The sequence below is a fragment of the Rhagoletis zephyria genome, unplaced genomic scaffold (assembly GCF_001687245.7).
Source record: "Rhagoletis zephyria isolate East Lansing unplaced genomic scaffold, Rhagoletis_zephyria_1.1 Rzeph_scaffold_00883, whole genome shotgun sequence".
NCBI lineage: Eukaryota > Metazoa > Arthropoda > Insecta > Diptera > Tephritidae > Rhagoletis > Rhagoletis zephyria.
In genome coordinates, this window is record NW_016157967.1 from 13,628 (window position 1) to 39,395 (window position 25,768).

Consider the following 25,768-nt stretch of genomic DNA (forward strand, 5'->3'; position numbering starts at 1 on the left):
CCATAATAGCAGATTTCTAAACATTTTTCAAACACGACTAAATATTTAAAATATCTTTGAAAAATGTTGGTACGTTTTCCTTTTTAGCCTTTTGCTTTGTACAGAAGCGCTTTCAACTCGGTTGTACGGCTACTCCCCTACTCCTACTTTTGTTGTTTGTGTTTTTATAGTTGCTGCCAACCATGCATTTATGGTGTTATCGTGTTTCATATGCTTTTTTATACTGTTGTTTTTGTGTCGTTCAGTTGTTTCGGTTGCGCTTCATNGCTACTTTTGTTGTTTGTGTTTTTATAGTTGCTGCCAACCATGCATTTATGGTGTTATCGTGTTTCATATGCTTTTTATACTGTTGTTTTTGTGTCGTTCAGTTGTTTCGGTTGCGCTTCATTTTTAGATTTCTTTTTTCTTTCTGGCTTACATGATGAAAGAGCAGTTACATACATTTATAATATTAATTAGAAAAAATGAACATAAATAAGTATTTCTGTAATTGAAATTAGCATAAAGTTTCTTTGCATTTCTTTAAATGTAATATTCTTTTTTTCTTTTTCTCTTCCGCCTTTTGCTTTCATTTGTTCCCCCATTTTTTTTTTTTTACTTTAAAGTTTTCTTTATGAAATTAAATATTAACGCGCACGCGTATGTTTACATTTCATTGTTGCAGTTTCGCTTGCTTTTTTTGTGGTTGCCGCTGCTGCTGTTACTACTACTATGGTACTGCAGCTTTGACTTTCGCCACACTACTAATTAAAGGTTAATGTATTCTTTTGTTTTTCTTTTTTTCAGTTTCTATATGTAAGTGTATGTGTATATGTTTGTGTTTGCGGTTTTCTTTTTTCATATATGTATGTATATATTTACGATTCTTAAGAGGTTCATATCAATCTGCCTTCTGCTTCAAACGCTTCAATCCTGCTTTTTCATCACACATTATTTTCAGTTTGCTTCTAACCTGTATTTACGTGTTCCATTTTCTCATTCTCTGCGCTTCAGTTTTTATTATCCAAGCCCATCGGCATGCGCTGCGATGAGCGGTTCATGTATGAGCTGGATGATGTGTTTGTCTGGCCGCCACCGCTATTGCGCCCACCAAGCGTGCGTGGAGGTGGCGCATTGCCGCGTCCGTTACCGCCACCGCCACTGCCTGTGCGCGGTCCGCGGTAGCTGCCTGAATCGTAGCGCGAGCCGGAATCTTTCGTGTACACATTGCCGCCACCGCCGCCACCGCCGCCACCGTTCTGGTAGTACGAGCCACCCGACGAGTTATCGTTGTTGCGGAAGTACATCCCACCGCGTCCACCACCGTTCGGCTGCGAGTTGCCGTAGTTACCGCGACCACGTCGACGCTGGAACTGGCGACCATTGTTGTAGTGTGCTACAAATGGAATGGTTTGTAAGAAAAACGACCTATATAAAAAATCATTACTAACCTCCATCCTGCTGTTGATTCGAGTTCCAGTGATTGGAGTCATGTGTGTTGGCGTTTGACTGCGTACCGCCGCTATCACCATAACCGCCACCACCACCCACGTTGGTGCCGCCTCCACTGCCACCGCCGCCACTATTGTTGCTCGATGTCCACTCAATTTTGCGCGCAATGGGTGGGGTATTGTCGCTGTTTGCACTTGGCGTTGATGGGTTGCTAAGCGCATTCATTTCGGCGCTCCACTTCGTAGGCGGCTCCATTACGCTGACCGGCCCACCGCCACCTCCGCTGCTGCTACTGCTATTAGCAGGGGCAACGTTGACATTAACGACGCTAGTGCGTGACTTCAATGCATTTGCAAGCGCAGCAGATGCGGCGGCGTTTGTAACGACACTGCTATTGATGTTGGCTGAACGCACATCGGCATTTGCTTTCGACATGGCGTCCCATTCGTTGACCACCACTGACTCACCAGCATTGAACTTGTTATGCGCGCCAATATCTTCAGTTACTTTCTTCTCCTCAGCGGCTGCAGCTGCAGCAGCGGCGGCAGCAGCAGCACTCGCTTTTGCTACGACAGCCAATTGCTGTTGCATTTGCTGCTCGTAAGTCAAGGTCACCACATTATTATCGAAACCCAGGAAACCGGCAGCGGTAGCTGCAGACACATCCGATACCCGTACCTCGCCAGGTTGCATACCCAATGACGGCTGTGGCTGTTGTGTTTGCTGTTGTTGTTGCTGTACTTGTGGCGGTTGCTGGAGCTGTTGGTTTATATTTTGTGGAGGCATACGCGCTTGCGGCGCCGTCAAGCGTGCCATTATCATCATAGGTGGCTGGTGCTGCGGCTGTTCGTTGATCAACAACTGTTGCTGATGTGCTGCAATGGCTTCCTGAGGCGGCAAACCCGGACCGCCGATAGGTGAGAACAATTGTGGAAGTTTCTGCTGTTGTTGCTGTTGCTGCGGCTGCTGATGTTGTTGCTGCTGCTGCTGATGTTGTTGTTGCTGTTGCTGTTGTTGGAACATTGGGCTAGGTGTGCTACTCACTATTGTCGGAGTGTTGCTAATGTTAGCGCTGGTTGATACTACCACGCTTGCCGGCGGTTGCATGGGTGGGAATGACTGATTTGTAAATGTTTGCGTCGGAATCGCTTGTTGCTGTTGAGACGGTTGTGGTGGTTGATGGTGTTGTTGTTGTTGGTGCTGCTGCTGTTGCTGTAAGATCTGCTGTTGTTGATGTAAGTGGTGTTGCTGGCTCTTGTGGAGCTCTGCCGCTTGCAGCTCGCTTCCGTGACTCAATAAATTTTGTTGTTGCAACTGTTGTTGAGCCTGTGAAACATTCTCGTGTGGAATGGGTTGCTGTTGTTGCTGCTGCTGATGCGCTTGTTGTTGTGCCGACGGTTGCTGTTGTTCAAATACGACACTACCAATAGGCGCATTTCCAGCTATTTCGGGCGAATCCAGTTCGCTCTCCTGCAAAAAGTAGAAGCTGCCATTGCCGATTATCTCAGCTACTGGACGCATCTGTTGCTGTATAAATTGTTGCCGGTTATGCGGGAACAAACCCTGCTCTACAGCGCGTACCGTTGTGGGTGTGAAATGTCCTGGTGGTTGTTGTGGTGTGCCATGGATTGGAATCGCGCCTTGTGGCAATTGTACGCCGCCCGCTGGCGTAGCTGGGCTGGTCATCATTTGTCGCTGCTGCGGTGTTGGCGCTTGAGCAACGGGCACCATTTGTGGCGGCACTTGAGGCACGCCTATGATGCTGCCGGGCGGTACCTGTTGCAACTGAGGTGGAGCTGCCTGCATTTGTTGTGCTGCAAACATTGCTAAATGCACTGGTGCCGCACCGCCCGCTTGTAATGGTGCCTGAAAGCTTGGCACTGTCCCAGGAACAGGGTTTGGTGGTTGCATTACTGCTGCATTGGTTTGTTGTTGAGGTTGTGGTAAACCAGTTTGAACCTGCTGTTGTACATCAAGGTGCTCCTTGACTGTTTGCTGTGGTACCATTTGCGGTGGCAAGAGTTGCTGTTGTTGTGGCTGCTGTTGCAAGTCGTTGGCGACACTAGCATGCAGTGGTAATCCACCGGCATCTTCGCCGCCTACACTGGTTGCTGTATTCTGCTCATCTAACTCTTCATCCACATCCTCAGATGAAACGTTCAATTTGTCCATTCCCTCCTCTAAGGTTTCTTCTTCCGCAGTAACTGTCTCTTCACCTTCAACAACTTCACCAAACTCCTCCCCCTCCTCCTTGCTCTCAACTTCGGGTTCGGGAGTGACCAGATAGACTTTGTCCAAATAACCAGACTCTTGTATTTGATTGAAAATGCGTCGTAGTTGATCATACGTAATGTTATCAGCATACGTCTTCGGGCGTCCGTCAATAGTCATTGAAAAAAGTTCGGCCGCTTTTTGTGCGGCAGTAAGAAATGGTACATCTTCTGCAGATTCAGGACGAGTGGTTTGCACATCAATGCAACTGCAAATTAAAATTAATATGTAATTTTAATAAAGAAACCTTTCTTTAATTGAAAAACTAACTATTTCTCCAAGATATTCATGTCGGCAGTTTCCAATTTTATAGCGCCATTTTCGCCATTTTCGAAATCAGCTCGAATTGAGTCATCGGTGAAACAATTTAGAATATTTTGAATAACTAAAACTTCACGTATTTTGGCAGTCTCCGCAAGTGCACGGGCAATAACATCCTACACAATGAAATGAAGCAGAATACGTATTAACAATAATAATGTATGAAGCTACTACAAATACCTTGCGTGCTTGTTTCCTTTGCTCTTTTTCAGACTCCTTCACAAACTGCCACATTTGCTTGGATAGCTCCCGAGCAAATTCCAGGGTTGCAATAACAGCATCATACTTAGCTACTGCAGCCTTTTGGTCAGCGCTCAGTTCCTTGCCAGAAGCTTGGATGGTGCGATATGATTCCAACTTAGTCTGTCAAAAGAAAAAATACATGAGATTATATCTCGCAATTATTGCTTTTCTTAGAGTGCTACATGGAGTCAGTTTTCAATCCAGATTTTAACTTTTTGTATACAGAATTAAATCTAAATTGTTATTTTAGAGTAATGTCGAGATTGTAAAGAAATGGAGAACAGAGCTGTTCCTGGAAATCCTGTAAAGCCTTTTGTTGTTACCTGCTATTTTCAGCGGCAACACTAAAACTTTAAGAGCGAAATCATGGGAACCGATCACCAGAGGGCTAGGACGGTCAAAAAACATAAAAGCAAAATTTCCTAGGGCACGCACATGCTATGGCAATTTTGTGACTTAAATGTTCTGCCATTTCAGTTACAGAAATTTCTACAGGTCCATTTTATTAAAAATGCATTCCATAAAAAAAAATTAATAACAGCTTCTATATTGTTTATTCATATTCAATATCGCCAAATTGTGTCACACTACCTATTTCGGCATTTATTGCTCACCGGCAAAAGATAAATTCTTTGTTGACGAAATTGCATTGATTTGTCGTAAACAAATAGAGCAAAAGACAACACCAAAATCAAGAAAACTTTAATTTTATGCGATCATGCGAAGGCGGTAAACCAGCCAAGATGAAAAAATTTGTATGTTGCTTATTACGAATGCTATGGAATACGAAAACCAATCTTCCTGAAAACAACAAAACAAAAATGCTGCGGAGGCGAAAAACAAAAGCGACTAAAATAAGAGGGCCAACCGAAATTGAATAAAGTAACAAAAGGGAGAAGAATTCAAATAGAAGGCGAAACGAAAAACGTGGAAAATAGCCAAGATGAAATATCGAAATTCGAACAGTAGCACATGGAGTTCCCGTATTCCCGTTCTAGTGCTGCCACATCGCATAAGCCGCCAAGAAAATGCGTCGCCGACGTTACTTGAATAAAACCAATTTCCTATTCATTATCCACCGATGCAAATTTTTGCAAAGTATGCGTCATACAGGCATTTAAAACCGTATAACATGCGTGGTTGTTTACATGTTTTTCGTGCTACCAACGTTTCGCTTCCTCGTAGAGATGGCAACCGTGTCAAGTGGTCTTGTAAATTGTTGCTGCGACATCTGCTTCTGATACAATCGCCGTAACAAAGATGGCGTCGCGTGAATAAATCAGCGAAATGCACCGAATAAAACCGAAATAGTACGAACACAAACTTTTTGTTCAAATTAAAGAAAATGGAGGTGATGCTAAAAACGCGTTTGAACTTAATGGATATATGCGACAAAATCCACCAAGATTGAATGTACTGCTAACACTGTACTGCTAACACTTTAGCAGGGGCTTAATTAATTCTATAAGTGTTTTACGCTTCTAGCCCTAGCATTTTTATCCAAAGTAAAATTTTGCGGCCGGTCTGGCGAAGTCTGCCGCATTCTCCCAGACGTATAACACTTCACTCAATGCCCATTAAAACGGCTTATTTGTAAATCTATACCCAGCTTCTATATTTGAATATAATCGACCTAGAAATCCATCCACCAAAGGCTTGTATTGCACTCACCTTGCGCTTTTCCAAATTGCGTATTTTATGATCAATTGTAGTGATAGTTTGCTTCATTGGAATATTCGTTTCCAGCACAGGATTCATAGTTGGAGCTCCCTTCGCATTGTTACTGTTTGAAGTAACGGAGCCCTCATTAGTAGTATTGTTGGTATTATTGCTAGTGGCATTATTTTCAGTAATAGCGTTGGCGTTAATCACATCTTGAGACTTTTTGGTGGCTCCGCCACCAGCACCACCACCGCTATTACATCCACTAGTACCATGCACAGAGCCTATGGAGGCTTGTTTCTCCAGTTTGTTTGAAGCAGAAGGCATACTCCACTGATTAAACCGAATGGGGAATGAAGCGCAGCGCGTTTTAAGCGATTGTATGAGGTCCTCAATTGTGTGTGTCAAAAAAATTGCACCGAATACAAATAAGAGATAGAGCCCGCAGCAAGAACTAAACCACACAACGACTAAAAAGATGACCACGGCGAATCACGAATTTCGTTCAAGCGAACTTTCCGAAAATTAAGCACAAAGAAAAACGTTGTAAAAATTGCATTCACAATATGAAATTGCTTGGGTGTGAAGGACTAGCAATAATATACTCTCCCAAATGGTTGTTCCTTTTGCACACCAGCGCAAACTTCGAAAAATCTTGCAAAGATGCCAATGTTTGGTAATAATTTTTGGAAATTCAATTGAATAGATTTTTGTTCTATTTTTGTAAAAGTTATAATTAGTTGTTTTTAAATTTGTGATTTTTTTAGAGTAAAAGTTTTTTTGTAAGACTCGGGTAACTTAATATTGTAACAGCGCCCTCTAGGTGTGAAAGAGTTGCCGTAGCAGGATGTTAGTAGTAACATGCACAAGCCTGGTTTACAAGGAGAGCAAGCTAAATTTTATTTTCTTTCCTTCCCTGTTTAATATTTATTTTGCCGATTTTCCTCCTCCAATCAGGGGAGTTTCCATTATCTCATGCGCCGATGACTGTACAATAATCATTCAAAATATCCCGATTTTTATATTTAAAACTTTGCTAAATCGTTATTGTTTGCTTTTCCCGATCCAGAATATAAGTAAAATTTTAATTTCTATTTTTCACAATACGACCGAAAAATAGAAACCTTAAATAACGATAACAACTCATCGAAAAAATATTTATAAAAAAAAAAAAATATTCTTGATGAGAAAAATAAAAATCATAAAATAACGGTTAAATTTATTTTAAAAATAAAAACCCAATTTGAAGGGTTACATTATAACCGATATAGTCCTTGTATAAATATGCTCTGCACACTGATAAATAGCTCCCTCAGTGCCCTTGAACAGTTCTCCAAGGAATATAACCAACAAATATCGGCCGGAAGATCCATGGCCAGCCATTTGAACGAAAGAAATGAGGAAATAAAGGAAAAATCATTTTTACCGTTAATCATCTTAATATCCTAGGTATTGTGATCGATAGTCTCGTTTCTTTTCCGACTCAAGTGACAACAATAGGCGAGAGAATTCGCATCCGGCACCGGCTAGAGAAAAGTCAAAAATATTATTCTTGCCACTGGCTAAGCTATCGGTCGTGGCTCTGCAGCAAACCAGTATGAGCCGTGGGCGCCAAGTTCTTCAGGTGAGTCAAACCACAGCTATCGGCACCGCCACTGGGTTCCCAGTTTTGGATCACACGATGAAGCCGAGTAGTCTACAATCCAACCACCCCAATTTTAACTTGAACTGCACAGAGTAACACCTTCTGAGTATGTAAGGAGGTAGCTCAGCCACTTGTAGAGAAAAAATTGAAGAGGTATGTACCGCGACCTAGTGTATCTATTGCGTCCTCCACTCACCACAACACATACTTACTCAAGAAAGTCCAGAAGAGCCTTTGGAGGTAAGGTGGGTATTTCTCTCTTCTGGCCACCTTGAGCCTGTGCTGTTCATTCAACGCCTCGCTAAGGCAGCCCAACTCGAGTTCGAGTTTATGAGTCTTTTTCATGGCTAAAATACAGTCGGGGGTTTGCCATTGCCTGCCGATGGATGGCAGCTATTAGAAAAAGAANGCTTACTCAAGAACGTCCAGAAGAGCCTTTGGAGGTAAGGTGGGTATTTCTCTCTTCTGGCCACCTTGAGCCTGTGCTGTTCATTCAACGCCTCGCTAAGGCAGATGAGATCCACAGTAGCCCAACTCGAGTTCAAGTTTATGAGTCTTTTTCATGGCTAAAATACACTCGGGGGTTTGCCATTGCCTGCCGATGGATGGCAGCTATTAGAAAAAGAAGACCTCATTATGAAATAAAAACTCAGTATTTAATACTTCTGCGAATTTTTACATTTTACTTGTATTTCTCATTATTTTTATATTTATATTAATTTTTAAAAAATGCGCCATGTAATGTGCAATTGCGGTTGTACCTATTTTAATTTAAAATATAACAAATGATGTGACCTTTGTATTTTATAAAAAACACAATTTTTTTCTTGTATAAGTTATAAATTTTGTTAAATAAAGAAAATAAATACTATAGGATGCAATGAAAAAATGAAACGAAATTGAATTCAATTTGGTAAAATAAAAAAGCATCGGAAATTAAAAAAAAAAAAATAAAATATGTATGAACAAATATATATATATATGTACATTTAGAACGAATGTTAAATAAAATAACAATTATTACAAATTGTTTATAGTATGTGTGTATGTATGTGTGAATGTATTCTATTGATTTCTCATGAATATTATTATGGTTTTCTTTCAACTATGAAGTTCTTATATTATTTGCTAGTATCCACCAGTGGCTTAAGTCTGTTACAGAAATAGGAAAGTGATAACATTAGGACATGTTGAGAAGGAATATAGAGTAGGAAAGGAGGCAGCTCTGCAACTAAAGATAAAATAAAAAAAAGCATAAAAAAGTTAAAAAGAAACAATTGATAAATAAAAAAAAAATAATTGACTGGAAGATTTTCGTAAACAGGAAGCGGTGTATGGAAGTTCAAAAACTTGTTCTCAAATACTTGGAAGCTTTTGTTTTATAAGTTATTATGGAAGATATCTTCACTATATAAATTCAAACAAAATAATTACAAAAACGTGGGTAACAATCTCATTTTAATTTTTGCGGCGTTTTCTATGCAACCACGTAACCAAATTTATAAAAAATTAAATAGATTTCAAATGCTTAATGCATCTGTTCGGAATTCTATGATTTAAAATCGATGCGATGTTCAGGTTTTGCAGAAATATTTAGAAATAATTAAATATCGTAAATGGACTAATGTACTGCCCATTTATTAATTTCATTACAAATATTTAAATCCAGCTTAAAATCGCAATTCAAAATTTTTTTGTTAAGAATATTTACAAAATTCCCTGAAATACGAACATGTCTCGAAAACCTCGAAATTTTCCGCTCAACTATCACAGAAAAATCGTTCGTAAGTTTAAGTTTCGGTTTTGATCAATTAATTCATAAAATTTTAATTTTTCAACTTTTTTGCGGCTTTTTGAATCTTGCTTTTATGTGCACTTCAACTGATCAGTGATCGGACTTCTACCACAATGTGCCACTTTTTTGAGCATCACCACATCTACCACTCAAGGTCTGAAATCTACCACATATTCGCGTTTTTGAGTAGTTTTATTTTTGCTTGACATAATTGTCTTAATTTTAAGAGCAAAAATTGTCCAACACTAAAAACTTATATGGTAACAAAAAATGATATAATTAATACAAGATTCCGCATTCCCGACGACGATGAAATTTCTCAAGTAAAGGAAAATAAAGCCGAATTGGAGGATAAACTTAAACTGTAAAATAGTAAATTTTCTCAGTAATACATTTTTCGATGGGAAACGTGGTTTTATCGTGTTAAATTGCAATATATATAGCGAAAATGTTAAAAACGGCAATTTTTGTGAAAGTATTAGCGAATTTAAGTGCATCTAAGGTTTCTGAGGCGTTTACACTGTCAAGGAATTGCCAAAACCCAACGCAATTTTTAGCAACTTCAATCTTGCACTTTATTATACTTAAATCCATTTTTTTTAGAGTCTAATTAAAAAGTTTGCCTTATAGGTGAAACCTTGCAGAATTTTTTTTAATTTTTGTACAAAGGTTGATTCAAACCCAGAGATCCACCACCGTTTTTTGAAATCTACCACATTTTTTTCAGATTCTACAACACATAATTTTTTAAAAATCCGATCATTGCAGCTGATACGAAGTATTAGACAAAGAAACTATGCTCGAACTGTTAAACAGCCTTAAAGAAAATCCGAGGTTTACGAGCTTTCCACTTTGCGCGTTTAAAGGAATCCCCAAATTTAAAATCTATTTAATTTTGTAGAAATGTAAATATTAAACACTAGGTTCCCATATTGATGCAATAAAATTTTGCTCACTTTGACAACAGCAGCTTTGCATTATTTTTTACATCACTAACGAGTTCCATATCATCAACAGTACAGCCAAGTATTTCACAAACAGATGGCGCTTGAACTTAACGGAAGCGGCAATACGGCAAATATTTCCGGGCATTCTATGTTTCATAATCCTTTTAACCTAATTAGCAATTTTATGTGCTAGATATCTTTCATATTTCGGTAATATGTAAATTTCGTTTACAATTTTCACTAATTTTCAATAAACTTCTAACAAAAGTATTTAATTTAGTTGATATGCCAAATTTTCGTGTAAAGACGGAAGGAGCTGCGTCCACAGCAAAAAAGGCACTTCGTTCAAACACCAACACCAGGAAGGGCGAATTAACGTAAATGACAGCAACAATTGCGGCGTCAGGCGAGCATCAATCTATAACTCTCTTTGTGATGCACAGATTTGCTCAGCGAAAACCGCCGATATCAAAAACAACAATTTACTGATATTCAATAGAGTCGCTGTCCAATATTGTCGATGACTTATTCGACGATCGCCGGCGCGTCCAATAGTCGGTGTAGCCGCGTGCTTCATCATACTGTTGGACAGTAGTACGCCACGGTGGCCATTGCAGCTATTCCTCAACCAAATCCCACACCATCAGCGAGGCATCTGTGCCGCCCACTGTCACCACAGTATGATCGCCATAGAGAAAACGCGCACATGCCAACATGCCGGAATAGACTTTCGCTTCATGAAATTCGGCGCGTGGACTGATGCAGGGATATCTGTGGAGTTATGAGAAAGCTTAAGAATTCAGTTATATAAGTGTTAAAAAATTAGTTAATTTTTTAATATATAATGCTGGGTTACTTGCCTGAAAACACGCAAGTAGCCATCGGCGTCGCCGGATACCAGCATATCTTGGGCTGATGAACGGCTGCAGGTGGCAATAATTGTGTTATTATTGTTGTAATAACGATTACTCCACATGCCTGCAACCAGAAAGCCAACCGTGCAGTTGCTAGTCAACCATTTGACATCTTTCATGGCGATGGGGCTACGCTCGGGCGATAGTGATTTAGCATCCCAGAAGAGTAGATCAAAGTCTATGGTAACAGTTTGCACGAAATTGCCATCCATGCTCCAGTCCAGATGTGTCAGTGGCTGTGAGCCACGTATTTTGTTCACCTTTTTGTAAGAGAAACCATCGCGTGACACGCGAAACAAGTAGATGCTGCCGTTTTGAGAGCCCATGGCTATCATGTCGCCAACTAAATAGAGGGTAACATAAGTATATAGGATGTTTCAGTTTAAGATCTCCTTTCTACATATATATAACCGTTTACACTAACCTTGATTGTAGGCCACACAGTTCAGCGGTGAACCGCAGACACGCAACGTCAACATAACCGAACCGTTTTCACAATTGATGACAAGCAAGTGACCCTCAGTGCTGCCAGCAGCCAGGGCAGTGCCAAATGGATGAAAAGCTAATGAAACGCATTCATAACCAGTTTGTATAGTCCAAATCAACTTGTTCTTGCGCCATAGCGCTATATGTTTGTCATGACCGGCAGTGGCAAACACCTCATCTTCGGGATGAGCAGCCAAACCCCATAATTGACGACCGTGACCAAAAACAACTTGTGTGAAACGACGCTGTAGTGAACCCTCTAAAATGTTATTACGTGTAGTGCCCACATAAATATTGCCATCATTGCGTCCGGGACGCTGTGGATAAATGGTGCGTACGCCGCCAGCGGCCTCTGGAAGCTGTACATCAAAGACATTAATAGAAAGAAATACTAAGGTAAACAACAAGTACCCTTACTTTTGTTTCAGCAATTTTCTTGTAATTTTGTAATGAATCCCAGGCAGCAATTTTACGATCCTTCTCTCCACCAGACAACAATGTGCCTTCGCCTAGCATAATCAAACAACCAATTCCTTTGTTGTGCGCCTCGAATTCTGTGCGCACGAAATATGCACCATCCGAATCGACGGAATAAATAGTGATGAAGCCATCGGAATCGGCAGTGATGACATCGCCGTCTGGTTCAAATTGCACGCTGGTCACATGCGAACGAGACGGTTGCTTAACAATATCGGTGCGTTCGAAAAATCCATCTTTGCGGCGATGCCAGAAAGCCAGGTGGCCACGCCCATGAGTAATGATGAGATTATCGTCCAGCGGATGAAAAGCGGCACCGGAGAGGCCTTCTTGTAACGTCTAGAATTGATAAGTGCATTAAGTTGTGTATAGGTGCATTTAATACGCACAATTACTTACAGCAACTTTTCCAAGCAGATGACCCCATTGCCATTGCCAGACAGAAAGTATGCTTTCACGTCCGCTATCCACTGCTAAAATGTAGCTGCCACCGTTCTAGAATTGTATTGAAGAATAACACAGCGATTAAATGAAAGAAATAAAAAGAAAAAAAAAAACAATAATAATAATGAATTGCTTACCAATTGTGAAAAAGCTACCGCCGTAACGCCACTATCCAGCTCACCCATGCCGAACACATAGAGCGTCTGTAGTGATTCCGTACTCCAAATGCGTACATGCGCTTGTGATTTACGATCACGTCCAGCTTTCTGCCCCGAAGCAACTAGCTCGCGTGAAGGATGCACGTCCATGCTGCCGGAAAAGTAAGAATTTTTAAGGTAAATAGTACATTGTTCCTGAGTCTTACTAACCACATAATGTCTTCGGTGTGCCCTGTATAGTGTCGTTGTGCATCTTCTTCACGATCCAACAGCACCGCAACAGCCGCTACATAATACAACAGCTCACCTGATGGTAAAACCCAGAGATTGCGGCGTGCATCAATGCCGCGATAGCCGTGACTGTGGGTAAAACAATTAAGGAAGACTTATAACGAACTTTTTAATAAAGGAATGCATTAACTACTTACACCCACTGCAGTTGCAATTTTTTATCTGGAGGTGTATTATCCGCAGGTGCATGATGTAAGGGCGGATAGAAAGTACGCCGTAGTCCACGTATGGTCACTTTGGTGGGCTCCTCTTTCATAATATCCAACATGCTATATTCACCGTTCGCACGTAAAATTTCACTCTCAGGCGCATAGAGAATGCGTGGACGACTTTTACTGCGTGGACGTGCGCCACGCAAAGGAACCTTAGGCAGTTCTTCTGTGGGTAAAATTGGTGCTGCTGCAACAACTGAGGGGCGTGAACGTGAACGCCTTATAGGCGAACCGGCAATTAAGGCAGTACCAGTTGCAAGATAAAATGTGTCAACGTCCGCAAATTCATTGCGTAATTGTGAAAAACTGCGTACCTGTGAGGAATATGATGAATGACAAAATGATTTGTGTAAGCAAGAGCGCGGATAGAAGGTAAATTAAGTGCAAGTAAAAATGGAAGATATAGAAAGACAAAATTTGAGAATGCTGTCGGCATAACATATCAACTTCTTATGGTTCGATGGGTTAAGGCCAATGGCTGCGTTCATATAATTATAAGTGCCACATTGACCTATTTAACTCACCTCTTGTCCCGTGCCTGTATACATTTTCTTAGCACCATTTATTTTCAAAACTTGACCCAAATCCTCTAGAACCTCTTCGAATGGCTGTGATGTGCGCAAATTCAACAGAACACGACACTAAAAAGAAGAAAAGTTGAGAGTAATGGTGTCAAAAATAATGGCATATACATAACAATCGAAATAATAATTTGGAGCGCGACAAAATATAATTTCGTCACAGTTTTCGCTGCCGTGAATTGTTTTGTTTCAATCTAGTAGCGTAGTCAGAAATCACGTGCTAGGTCATGAAACATTCAACGGTAATGGGGCCATGTGGAACAATAGTAGTGTTGGAGCCATAGCGAATTAGAGTCAACGCTGTTTGTTATTAAGGCATCAAAAAAGGCAAAAATATGAGTTACCGCTAGAACAGTTAATATCAAGGGCTTACTCTGCGTTACAATTACAATTTTTTACATTTCTATAAAGGGTATTCATCGCATTTGATATCCATGCAATATGTGGCATGCATGTTTTTTGGTACAATTAATAATTGAGTGCCATTTCGTGGTTCCACTTCTAGGAAATTAAATTTTTCTGCAGTAATTTTAGGCGTCTGCGTCTAGTTCGGGTTGTGCTTTCGAGTTACAATTAATGCCACGTATGTACATTAGATTGGATCACTCCCCGTAGAAAAAAAAATCGGTACGGTTTTTCCATTGGAATTATAAAATCGATTATATTTTAAGACGTCCACCAAAATATTTCGGAAAAATATTAAGATTTACGTGAGCTGGACCGATTTGAAAAAACCTCCAAAAATTAAGTAATTTATGAATAATAATAATAGTTTCATAAAGATGTGCTTTGAAAAAATCCCCTCAAATGAAACGGGTTAAGCTAAAAAAATTTGCATAAAAATATTTTTAAAAAATTAAATTTTTTTTAACGAAATCGTAATAATAAGATTTTTGATGCTGTTTTTTAACTTTTGTCAAAGATTGGTATAAGAAAAACTTGAATAACTGAACCTAAGCTCTTCCGATTTAGATTTGTGAGGTATTATTGGAAAGGTATTTTCTCACCCTTTTTATTTCTTTGCTAATAAACTCATTCAAAGGATAAAAGAGAAAGGTAGGATGAACGAACGTCATTCAAAGTCGAATAAAGATGTGTTGGTATTTGAAAAAAAAAAATTGAGACACGAATGAAAGTGGGAAAATACCTTTCTACTGAGGTCCAACAAGTCTAAATCAGCACAGGTTTGGCCAAGTTATTCATGTTTTTCGTAAATAAATCTTTGAAAAAAGTAAAAAACAGCATCAAAAATCACATCATTACGATTCCGTTGAAAAGATTTTTAAATATTTTTTTGCAGATTTTTTAAGCTTAATCTGTTTTGTCATCTGAGGGGGCTTTTTCAAAAAGTTCTTTAAGAAACTATTTTTATTCATAAAAAACTCAATTTTTAGAGGTATTTTCAAATCGGTCCAGCTCATGTAAATCTTAATTTTTTCCGAAATATTTTGGTGGACGTCTTAAAATATAATNCTTTTGTCAAAGATTGGTATAAGAAAAACTTGAATAACTGAACCTAAGCTCTTCCGATTTAGATTTGTGAGGTATTATTGGAAAGGTATTTTCTCACCCTTTTTATTTCTTTGCTAATAAACTCATTCAAAGGATAAAAGAGAAAGGTAGGATGAACGAACGTCATTCAAAGTCGAATAAAGATGTGTTGGTATTTGAAAAAAAAAATTGAGACACGAATGAAAGTGGGAAAATACCTTTCTACTGAGGTCCAACAAGTCTAAATCAGCACAGGTTTGGCCAAGTTATTCATGTTTTTCGTAAATAAATCTTTGAAAAAAGTAAAAAACAGCATCAAAAATCACATCATTACGATTCCGTTGAAAAGATTTTTAAATATTTTTTTGCAGATTTTTTAAGCTTAATCTGTTTTGTCATCTGAGGGGGCTTTTTCAAAAAGTTCTTTAAGAAACTATTTTTATTCATAAAAAACTCAATTTTTAGAGGTATTTTCAAATCGGTCCAGCTCATGTAAATCTTAATTTTTTCCGAAATATTTTGGTGGACGTCTTAAAATATAATAAATTTTGTAATCCCGGCGGAAAAACCGCAACTTTTCTTAGTAATGCAGTCTAATGTACATACATATATGCACGTACTATGAGTATTCATTCGTTCAGAGGTCCTAGCTTCACTCACATCCGCCACCATTAGTTGCAATTATACATGTATAACACTGCTGTTGTTGTTGGTGTTTAATAATATTAAATTTTGTGGTTGATAATTATGTAGTCTACGACCCAGATGGCTTTTATTGTGCGCATTTGAAAGCACTTGTATGGAAAAGGCATGTGGGCACGTTAGATTTTTATGTGACCATTGAAATGCGGTCGAATGTGGCAGCGCGATCGAGTGTGAGCACTTAAAAGCACTCGAAATTTCCATATGGTAAATAAAAAGTATGCATTTAAAATTCGAGTGATTGAAAATTTCAACGCGGATCGAAAAATTACGATGGAAAATAAAAATTTTACTTTTCAGCTTCTTAGTGCGAAAAACAAGGAAACGGTTTCGGACCATCACGTCGAAACCGTAGGCGTTCACTATTGACTAAGAACCTCGCCTGAGCTGTGCAGTCTTTGGTGTTCCTGCAGGCCCTGTGTGGCTTACTAAAGGGCACAGGACCCTAAGTGTTTGCGCTGCAGGTATTTTATATGGGCACTACCTTGGTATGAATATTGTGGAGCCGTGTCGTAGCTCTAGCTGAGTTGGAGGCTGTTGGTTTCTTAGGAGAAGCGCTGAACTCATGTTTCTAAGGTATTCAGGTAGCATTTTTTTTAGTTTTCATCCGCACTTTGTCCCACGATTGGTGATCGGAGACCCGACGTAAGGGCCTAGTAGCTCAGAGGTTGCGCAGCATTCGAAGCTCTCTATTCGCGGAAGGAACGACCGGTCAAAGTGGTATGATTCCTCAATTACCTTCCAAGCTAAGACAGTGCACAGACTATAGACAATCTGAAATAGATTTATCAGACCCACCAGCTCCTTCTTCCGCAAATATTGGGACCGGGAATTTAATATTTCCTGGAGGTTAAGAAGATTAAACCCTTTGCTTGGCTTTGCGTTTGGTTTCCAGGCAGACGTGTTTCCTATCGCTGTAGTCGGTCACGGCACAGCTAAGGCGATCAAACCGGCAGACGACCACTATGGCTCTGGCGTACTTAACAACATAGTCACAACTGATTGAGCAGTTCATAAGTCTGTTGATATGAGTTACTTGGGATACCCTCAGCGGCACTGATTCGTATTTTTAAAGTGTTATTATAAAAACAATCAAGTTTAATAATTATTTTTTTAGTTTTATTTTTTCTTGGAAAAATAAAAGTTATCTCCTGGGTTTTATTTATTTTTGCTTAGAAATAAGAAAATAAGTTTTCGCTATTTTCTGTCATGAAAATGTACGCACACGCTCCAAATGTAAAGGTAAGGGTAATGTTAATGGTAAAGGTAATGGTAATGGTAGGGGTAATTGTACTGATTGTGGCAATGGTAATGGTGATGGAAATTGTTATGGCAATGGTAATGGTAAGGGTAATGGTAATGACAATGGTAATGTTGATGACAAAGTTATTTTTAATATTAAAGGTATTGGTAATGGTAATGAGTTTGGTAATTATAAAAGTAATGGTAATGGTAAAGGTAATGCTAATGTTAATCACTTCGAATTCCTGTTGGAGTTCGTATTTGCATTTGCATTCGTGCTCAAATTCGTCTTCGTGTTAGTTTTTGGGGTTAAATTCGAATTGGTTTCGGTTTTTCCTTCGTCTTCGTATTCTTTTTCGTTTTCATCTTCGTAATCATCTTCGTGCTCGTCTCCGTCTTCGTATGATACGTCTTCGTCACCATATTCGCTTTCATATTCGTTTTCGTATTTACCTTCGAATCCACCTTTATCCTCGTTTCCGTATTTGTTTTCGTATTTACTTTTATTGATATTTATTTCAGGGTTTTCTTCACTTTCGACCCTTAAAGGAAACACATAAAGCTATTTTTGCTCTCTGAGCAAAAAATTAAACTAAAAATGAATCATATATCGCTAGCTTAGAAAGAAAAGTTGCTAAGTCCCATTTTAAAANGTAAAGCTATTTTTGCTCTCTGAGCAAAAAATTTAACTAAAAATGAATCATATATATTTTTTTTTTAAATTTAAGTGAAAACCATTACGGGACCTGGTTAGTAGTCACTTCGAATTAGATTTTGTTTGGGTCTCTGGTAGCCGCAACATTCCCGGAAATAAGATTGCTAATGAGTTAGTCAGGTAGGGTTCCACATTGGCCTCAATCGAATACCGTAACTCAACCAAATCGGACCTACATATAGACCAAACTTTTCTCCACAATTTTCGGAAATCGTTTCATAGCTGGTGCATCCCGTCAGGCTGCCGTATAGCCAAACTTATATGGCAGCCAAACACAAAACTTGTTGATGTCTTCATCTAATTTTTCCTGTCACTTAGAGTTAACAAATGATNTACTCTAAGCTAGCGATATATATTTTTTTTTAAATTTAAGTGAAAACCATTACGGGACCTGGTTAGTAGTCACTTCGAATTAGATTTTGTTTGGGTCTCTGGTAGCCGCAACATTCCCGGAAATAAGATTGCTAATGAGTTAGTCAGGTAGGGTTCCACATTGGCCTCAATCGAGTACCGTCACTCAACCAAATCGGGCCTACATATAGATAAACTTTTCTCCACAATTTTCGGAAATCGTTTCATAGCTGGTGCATCCCGTCAGGCTGCCGTATAGCCAAACTTATATGGCAGCCAAACACAAAACTTGTTGATGTCTTCATCTAATTTTTCCTGTCACTTAGAGTTAACAAATGATCTCGTAAAAGCTCAAATCAATGCCACAATAAGTGTATGCAAATTTACTTACGACAATTTATGACACATTAAAAACGCTGTTGAAACGTTTAAATTTGCACATTAACAACGAAATAATTTTCATGACTTACGGCATCTGTTTCAATATATATATGTGTATGTACATTAGGGTGATTTAAAATATTAAGCTCTCACCCTCTAAGATTTTTCTAATTGGAAAAAAAGAATACCTGTATTTTTTTTGTAAGAAAAATGATATTTAGAACTGCCTTAAAGCCCACAAAATGTTCCAGGTATTTTATAGGGCGAAAAACACTTTTTCGTAGAAACAGTAAATAATTCTTGAAAATCGATATTTTTTAATATTAACTTTTTTTGATAGGTACCCTAAAAACCCCAAAAAAAAAAATGCAATCGGAGNGGTATTTTATAGGGCGAAAAACACTTTTTCGTAGAAACAGTAAATAATTCTTGAAAATCGATATTTTTTAATATTAACTTTTTTTTGATAGGTACCCTAAAAACCCCAAAAAAAAAATGCAATCGGAGAACCCATAAAAAATCGTTAGTACTAAAATATGGTAATATAAACAATTGGGTATATTTATTGCATGTTCCTAAAGAGAAACAAAGTTTTCCGATTGAAAAAGAATTCTATACCATTTCTAAGAAAAAGTGTTTTTTCCCATATAAAATACATGGAAAACTTTATGCGCGGTGCTAAATATAATTTTTTTTTAACACAAAAAAAATATGGGTGTTCTTTTTTTCTATTTATAAAAATCCTAGAGTGTGAGAACTTAACTCTTTAAACTTTTTGACCACTCTTATGTACATACATATATACATTCATATGTATGTATATGGTACATATCGCACACGATCTTCAAAAGTGACACAACTCAAAATTTTGCCTTTTTATTATGCTATAAAAATGTACACAGAGCTTTTATTTACCTTTCAGAAAAAGCTGGAGCAAATTATTGTTGTATTTTGTTGAAAAAAACTAAGGTAAAATGTTCCTTGCTCATATGAGTAGCATGTGCTAGGAAGTAGTTTTTTGCATTTTCTGACGTACGTGTATTTTTGAGTTGTGTCTCTTTTGAAGACGGTTTGCGATGTGTAGCTTAGACCGTATCAGAAAAAAAAAATTAAAACTATTTAAAAAAATATTGCGGAATGTAGGTTTGACCGAAAAATGCATGTAAAAGGGCGACCTCTAGGTTTCGATTGCCTTGAAAAAATTTCTAAAATTCGAAGGTGTACGGCGAATTTTTTTTCGCCTGTAAGGTGGTGCGGGTAATGTACATACATACATACATAAATACGTGTGTGTAAAGACACGCACTGTTACCTCCCCAACATGCATATATGTATGTATATGTATTAATGCACATTAAAGCCACGACACGGTTGACTGACTGAGTAGTACATTAAACTTAAATGCAAGCGCACGCGTAGTCATTAATTTCAATCCGCTTAGGGACGAATTAACATAGTGAGCTCACATAAAAGCTAAACGGCAGCGTATACTATTTGATATACTATACATACATACCTACATAACTATGTAGATATGCAATGGTACATACAAATAGTAGTTGCGCATTTTAATCTGCTTGCATCGCTTCAATCTTCAATGGCTTTTAGCTGCACTTTTTCCACGAACTTTAAAAAGCCGCTGGCACTTTAAGCGCGTTGACGTTACATATTTAAAGGCGCCACAACGCATAAAAAGGCGATTACACCGCGTGCGATAATTGCGTGTTGAAGTGGCAAACAGTAGACAGATACATATGTATGTATGTGCATGCAAACGTAAATGAATAGTAGTGAAAGCAGTACGCTAGCGAGCAAAAGAGAGAGAGTATGGTGAGCGAGGAAATGACACGCAAGGCAGACAGCCTGGCAGGTAGGCAAAGTAATGCCATTAAAGCCATTTAAAATACAGTTAAGACCATTTTGCGGTAGCGCCCAGCAATACAAATATTACATGCATACATACAGACTAGGCCATTCAATTCAGAAGCATTTTAACAATCGCGTGATTTCGGGATGCAAAAATTCTAATCCTGGAATTTTGAGATTTTTCGGGATTTCGACTTTATCACAACTTTTGCATTTAAAAGTAGGTTCGCCTTTATTAAACCACACAGATTCATTGTCATCGGCTTTGGTCTTACAGGTAGCATAATGCACCTTATGGTCATTTCGTTTCTACCAAAAAATGTTGCCCTTGCACGGTGAAAAATGTGTTTGATGTTACACTCAACCCTTTGAAAATGCATGNTGGCTTTGGTCTTACAGGTAGCATAATGCACCTTATGGTCATTTCGTTTCTACCAAAAAATGTTGCCCTTTCACGGTGAAAAATGTGTTTGATGTTACACTCAACCCTTTGAAAATGCATGTTTTGCCTTCTTGTCCTTGTCCAGATCACAAATTTCATCATATTATCGTTTTAAGCAACCATCTGATTTTCAGGGCAACCATCTCCTCTGACAAAGCTTCAAAGGGCAGAAAAGGTGCCTTATTTGCGTTACAAGAGTGTGACATTTTAAGAAACGAACACAGAATTTTTTCACCCTTTGACTTTAATTTAGAATCGAACAAGAAAAGAGAAAAGGGCAATCAAAAGGCGACATTTTTTGGTAGAAACGAAATCACCATTAGTGAAAGAGTCCGTAATTTAATGTCTAAATATTTGTATAGTATTCTTAAATATCTATAGATATTAACTGTAAAAACCCCTTACTAACATCTTCAGAAATTCATTTTCCACAAGACGCCAACAAAATAAAATGAGGAACAACCTTTCCACACTGTAAAATCTTGTTGTGTTTTCAATTGCTACCAGATTTTTCGTTATTACACAGTTCTTGCACAAAATGTTTGAACAAGTATAGTCATTCAGGCAGGTTCTGAAATTCACTTTGAATCAAAATTTTCTGGTGTTCTGTATATCTCGTTTTTCATGTTAAATGAATTAATTTTTTCGTTTTCAACGTCTCTTTTATTCCGTAAATGACTCAGTAAAACTCTCGGGATACCGGAGCTGTAATCCCGGGATTTCGGGACATGGGAAAGTGTTCGGGATCCCGGAATCCGGAATGCCTTAATACAGACATACAGTTTGCTAGTTTTGTGAGCTGCAGGGTAGGATTATTTCGTATTGTATATCTGTATACTAGGGATGTTTCGAATGTCATATTTTTTACATTCGCGAATGCGAATGTGCGAATGCGAATATTAGGAATAACATTAAAAAAGCTATAATCAACTTAATCATCGCTTTTATTACTTAAAATTTTTGTAAATTTTAGAACATTGAACGAGTGCTTACCGTATACAGTGTTTTAATCTAGTAGTCAAAGTTCAAAAGAGGCATATTATATTTAAAAAAAATAATTTTGCTGTCTTTTCTCCCATGAGGCGATTTCTGAGAGGTTCGTATATAAGACCGGTTGCACTGAACAATTGCTCACTTGGACAGGGCTGCCAACTATCCTTAGCTATGAGCTGCCATATTGAGGATGAAAAAGTACCAAAATGTGCCAAATAGAAAAATGAAAGTGCCATTCTTTTTAATCATTCTCATTTAGCAATAAAATAAGAACTACACTTTCAAAACAAAAGTGTAATGATAAAATAAGATAAACCAGTTGACTAGCCTTTATAAATTAGAAAATTTTAGTTGAAAAATAGATGTACCTATACGCAAAGGATTTCACAAAAATGTGTTGAAATATTATTTTTGTTACAAAAGCGCCATTTTGGCACTTTGTGCAGAATTGAAAAATTAAGTGCCATCTGAAGTAAAATAGGACCAAAAATTGCATGGTTTGAGCGAAGGTGGCAGCCCTGCACTTGGAAAGCTGGCGGGTGGAGCGTTCAAATATTTGCGGCCCAAGTCATTCAATTGGTAGTATTTTAGTTTAGTTTTCCCTCTAATCGAGAGGACTTTCACCGAGATGAGCTCGTTTTTCTCTAAGATAGGCCTTCAATTGAGCTTTAATTTCACATTTTTTAATGTCTCCAGATTTTAGATCCGAGCCTTCGCTTTCGCTGGAGGAATCTAAAATTATTTCTAGGTGGCATATAAGACTTTTAACAGTACTTGTTGAAGGCCCATTATTGTTGCTTGATATACTATTTAACCGTATAGCGCCTAAAGCTAAAAGCTGGTTATTGTCCGCACCTTGGTTAGGCAGACTTAGGCCCGGTTGTTCATTGTCTGGTTAACACAAATCGGAGGTAGAAACTCCGGTTAATTACAACGACTGCTTTATCGATTACATGTTATATGCATGATGTCGAAATCGTCGATAATGATGTTTAACTCGGAGGACATTGAACAACCGGCCCTTAGAATGTACTCTCAGCCCATGTACACATTTGCATTCGCAAAACATTCGCGAATGTGTAAAATTATGTGAATCGTTCGCATAACGAATGCGAATGCAAATATTCGTAACATCCCTGCTGTATACGTATACTTGTATGTGCAAGCTTGCGTATCTTTGACACTTTGGTAATAAATATATCATTATAGAGACTTATAAATGTTCATCGTACATGAAAACTTACGTACGTATGTTCATACAATTTGCATTTAAGTAGTATTACTATTTGTCTGTGGCTTTTGCGTCGCTAAGTATGCAACAATAATTTATGCAATTCGCCATAATTATTGTGCCCTATTGGCACATTAAAATTTCATACAGCGCGTATGCGAGAAGCAGTGAAAATCGTTGTGGTAGCAATCAGTTGTACGTGCGAAGTGCAAAAATAACAACGATGCACATACCCTAAAGTTGTTTCAAAGCCTTTCTGCTGGTATTGCTTACATAGGACCTTACAACACATCTCCACTAGCCGTCTTTTTCCAATATCATCGACTGCACTCTGCACGCCTAAAATATGCCTTAACATGTTCCAATGCCGTCGAACATGTTATCACGATCATTTTACTGACGTCAAACAGCACAAAGCTTTGTGGAATTCTTGGCTTTGATAGCGCCAAAAACGGTAAGGGATTACGTGAGCGCTTGTGAGCGAAAAATACTGAAACTGATATATATCAAAGTGTTGAAAATAAATGCGTGATATAAAGGAATACTATAGGTACATTGAATTCTACTTCTTCATAATTTTCCTAAACACCAGATCCGAGCGAATTTCAGCGCTATAAAAACCTTGTAATCAAGGCTCTGAGAAATCTTAGAACTTTCTTTGCCAACAGCTCGATTTTTTTAGAATTTCACATCCCAATTATTAGACTCAGTTACAGGTCATTACTGGCTTAGATGCACGTATCTTGCCATTTCAATTGAAAGACAGTAGGCAAAGTTAGTTTGAAAGATTTTACTTATTCTGTTACGAAAGTCTTACAAACAAAGCTCAGTTGCCAATTTTGAAAGTGAAAAGGCAGAAAGCACCTGGGATTTTTTCAGATGGAGCTATTCGAGGGGACCAAGTTTCGAATCCCTAGGCAGCGGAATATTTAATTTTTTTTTTGGGGTTTTTTTAATTAGATTTTCTGTTATTTGTAGATACCGTTGTTGTAAAAAGAAAAACAATTTTTTTTTTTATTTGATATTTAGATACTTATTTTATTTTTATCATTTGCTGTTGTTTCATTTATAATTTAATTTCCTTTTAACTTTTAGATGTTATTGTTTCAAAAAGAAATTAATATTTTTAACCGACTTCATAAAAAGGAGAAGGTTTTCAATTCGTCGGGATATTTCGTTAACCGATTTCTATATTTTTTTTTTTAAAGGAAAGGTGTTACCTCGCAGGTAATTCCATACTATATTAGATTAAATCCATGGATCATGAAGAAATGAACGATTATCTTGAATTTTTATATGAGAATTGAATTCGGTTTTGTTTTTTGCTTAAAAATTACTTGTTTAAATTTCATTTAATTTGAAGCCACTGATATATTTTAATTTAATTTGCTTTAAATTGGTTTTCTTTTAATTTCTAACTTTTATTGTTTTAGAAAGAAAAATATTCTTTTTTAACCGACTTCCAAAAAAGGAGGAGGTTATCAGTTCGTCGGAATATTTTTTTTTTTTAAATTTTTTTTTTTTTTTTTTTATGTATGTTACCGCATAACTTTGGACCACGTCAACCGATTTTTCTTTTTGCATCGGAAAGGTAGTGTCTCAGAGGTGGTCCCATACTAATCTGGTTAAGATCCGATCAGCGGATCATGAGATATATATATATATATTTTTTTTTATATGGGAGTTGAAGTCGGTTTTTTTTTTCTAAAAATTACTAGTTAACTTAATATTAATTTATAGAAATGTATTTTATTTTTTACGTTTTCTTTTTTTCTTGTTTTAGTTTAATTTTCTTTGGATCCCTTAATGTTTTTTATTTTTTTGTAATGTTTTAATTTTTAGAATATGTAGATACATATGTTGTTTTAAAATAAAAAACATTTTTTAATTTACTTTAATTTTTATAAACTTATTTTGTTTTTTTTTTTAATGTTCTGTTTTGCCCTTTTTTAGTTTTTAGATTTTACTTTCTGCTTTTTTTCTTTTTTTCTAATTTAATTTATTTTAAATTTGATTCTTTTAATTTTGATATTTGATTTTAAAAGGATTTTGTTTTTCAACTGTATTAATTTTTAAGAATGTATTTTATTGTTTTCATTTTCGTTTTTTCAATTTAATTTTCTCTAAATTTTTTAAGTTAGAGTTTTCCTTTTAAACTTTTTCTAATGTTAAGATTTTAGTGTAATATATATATTTTTTTATTTCATTTATATTTTAGGAATTTGTTTAAATTTTGTCTGTTTTTAATTTATTTTAAATTAAATTTTCCTTTAATTTTTAATTTTTATAGTTCTAAAAAGTTTTTTTTTGAAATTGTAATGAGTTCTTATAAACTTATTTAGTTTTTTTATTTTCTGTTTTTTTTTTCGTTTCATTTTTTCATCTTCTGGTTTTCCTTTTTTTAATTTAATTTTCTTCTAATTTGTGTATTTTGTGTGTTTTAAAAAGAAAAATTTTTAGAAACTTATGTATTTTA

The 25,768-nt window shown here is 37.3% G+C and overlaps 2 protein-coding genes across 2 annotated transcripts; both read right to left on the minus strand.

Moving 5' to 3' along the window:
* Window positions 1-285: 285 nt before the first annotated feature.
* Window positions 286-6,453, minus strand: Capr (Cell cycle associated protein caprin family member). The gene is made up of 5 exons (XM_017614689.1): window positions 5,938-6,453; window positions 4,204-4,386; window positions 3,973-4,139; window positions 1,431-3,910; window positions 286-1,375 (listed from the first exon to the last, which is right to left on the minus strand). Exons 1-5 carry the CDS (start codon window positions 6,253-6,255, stop codon window positions 990-992), a joined length of 3,534 nt encoding a protein of 1,177 aa, XP_017470178.1. The 5' UTR covers window positions 6,256-6,453; the 3' UTR covers window positions 286-989.
* Window positions 6,454-10,061: 3,608 nt separating this feature from the next.
* Window positions 10,062-13,932, minus strand: DCX-EMAP (Doublecortin-domain-containing echinoderm-microtubule-associated protein). Its single transcript, XM_017614701.1, has 9 exons — window positions 13,822-13,932; window positions 13,223-13,611; window positions 13,005-13,154; window positions 12,774-12,945; window positions 12,592-12,687; window positions 12,133-12,531; window positions 11,654-12,074; window positions 11,176-11,572; window positions 10,062-11,086 (listed from the first exon to the last, which is right to left on the minus strand). The coding sequence occupies exons 1-9, from the start codon at window positions 13,843-13,845 to the stop codon at window positions 10,933-10,935; spliced, it is 2,202 nt and encodes a 733-aa protein (XP_017470190.1). The 5' UTR covers window positions 13,846-13,932; the 3' UTR covers window positions 10,062-10,932.
* Window positions 13,933-25,768: the final 11,836 nt, after the last annotated feature.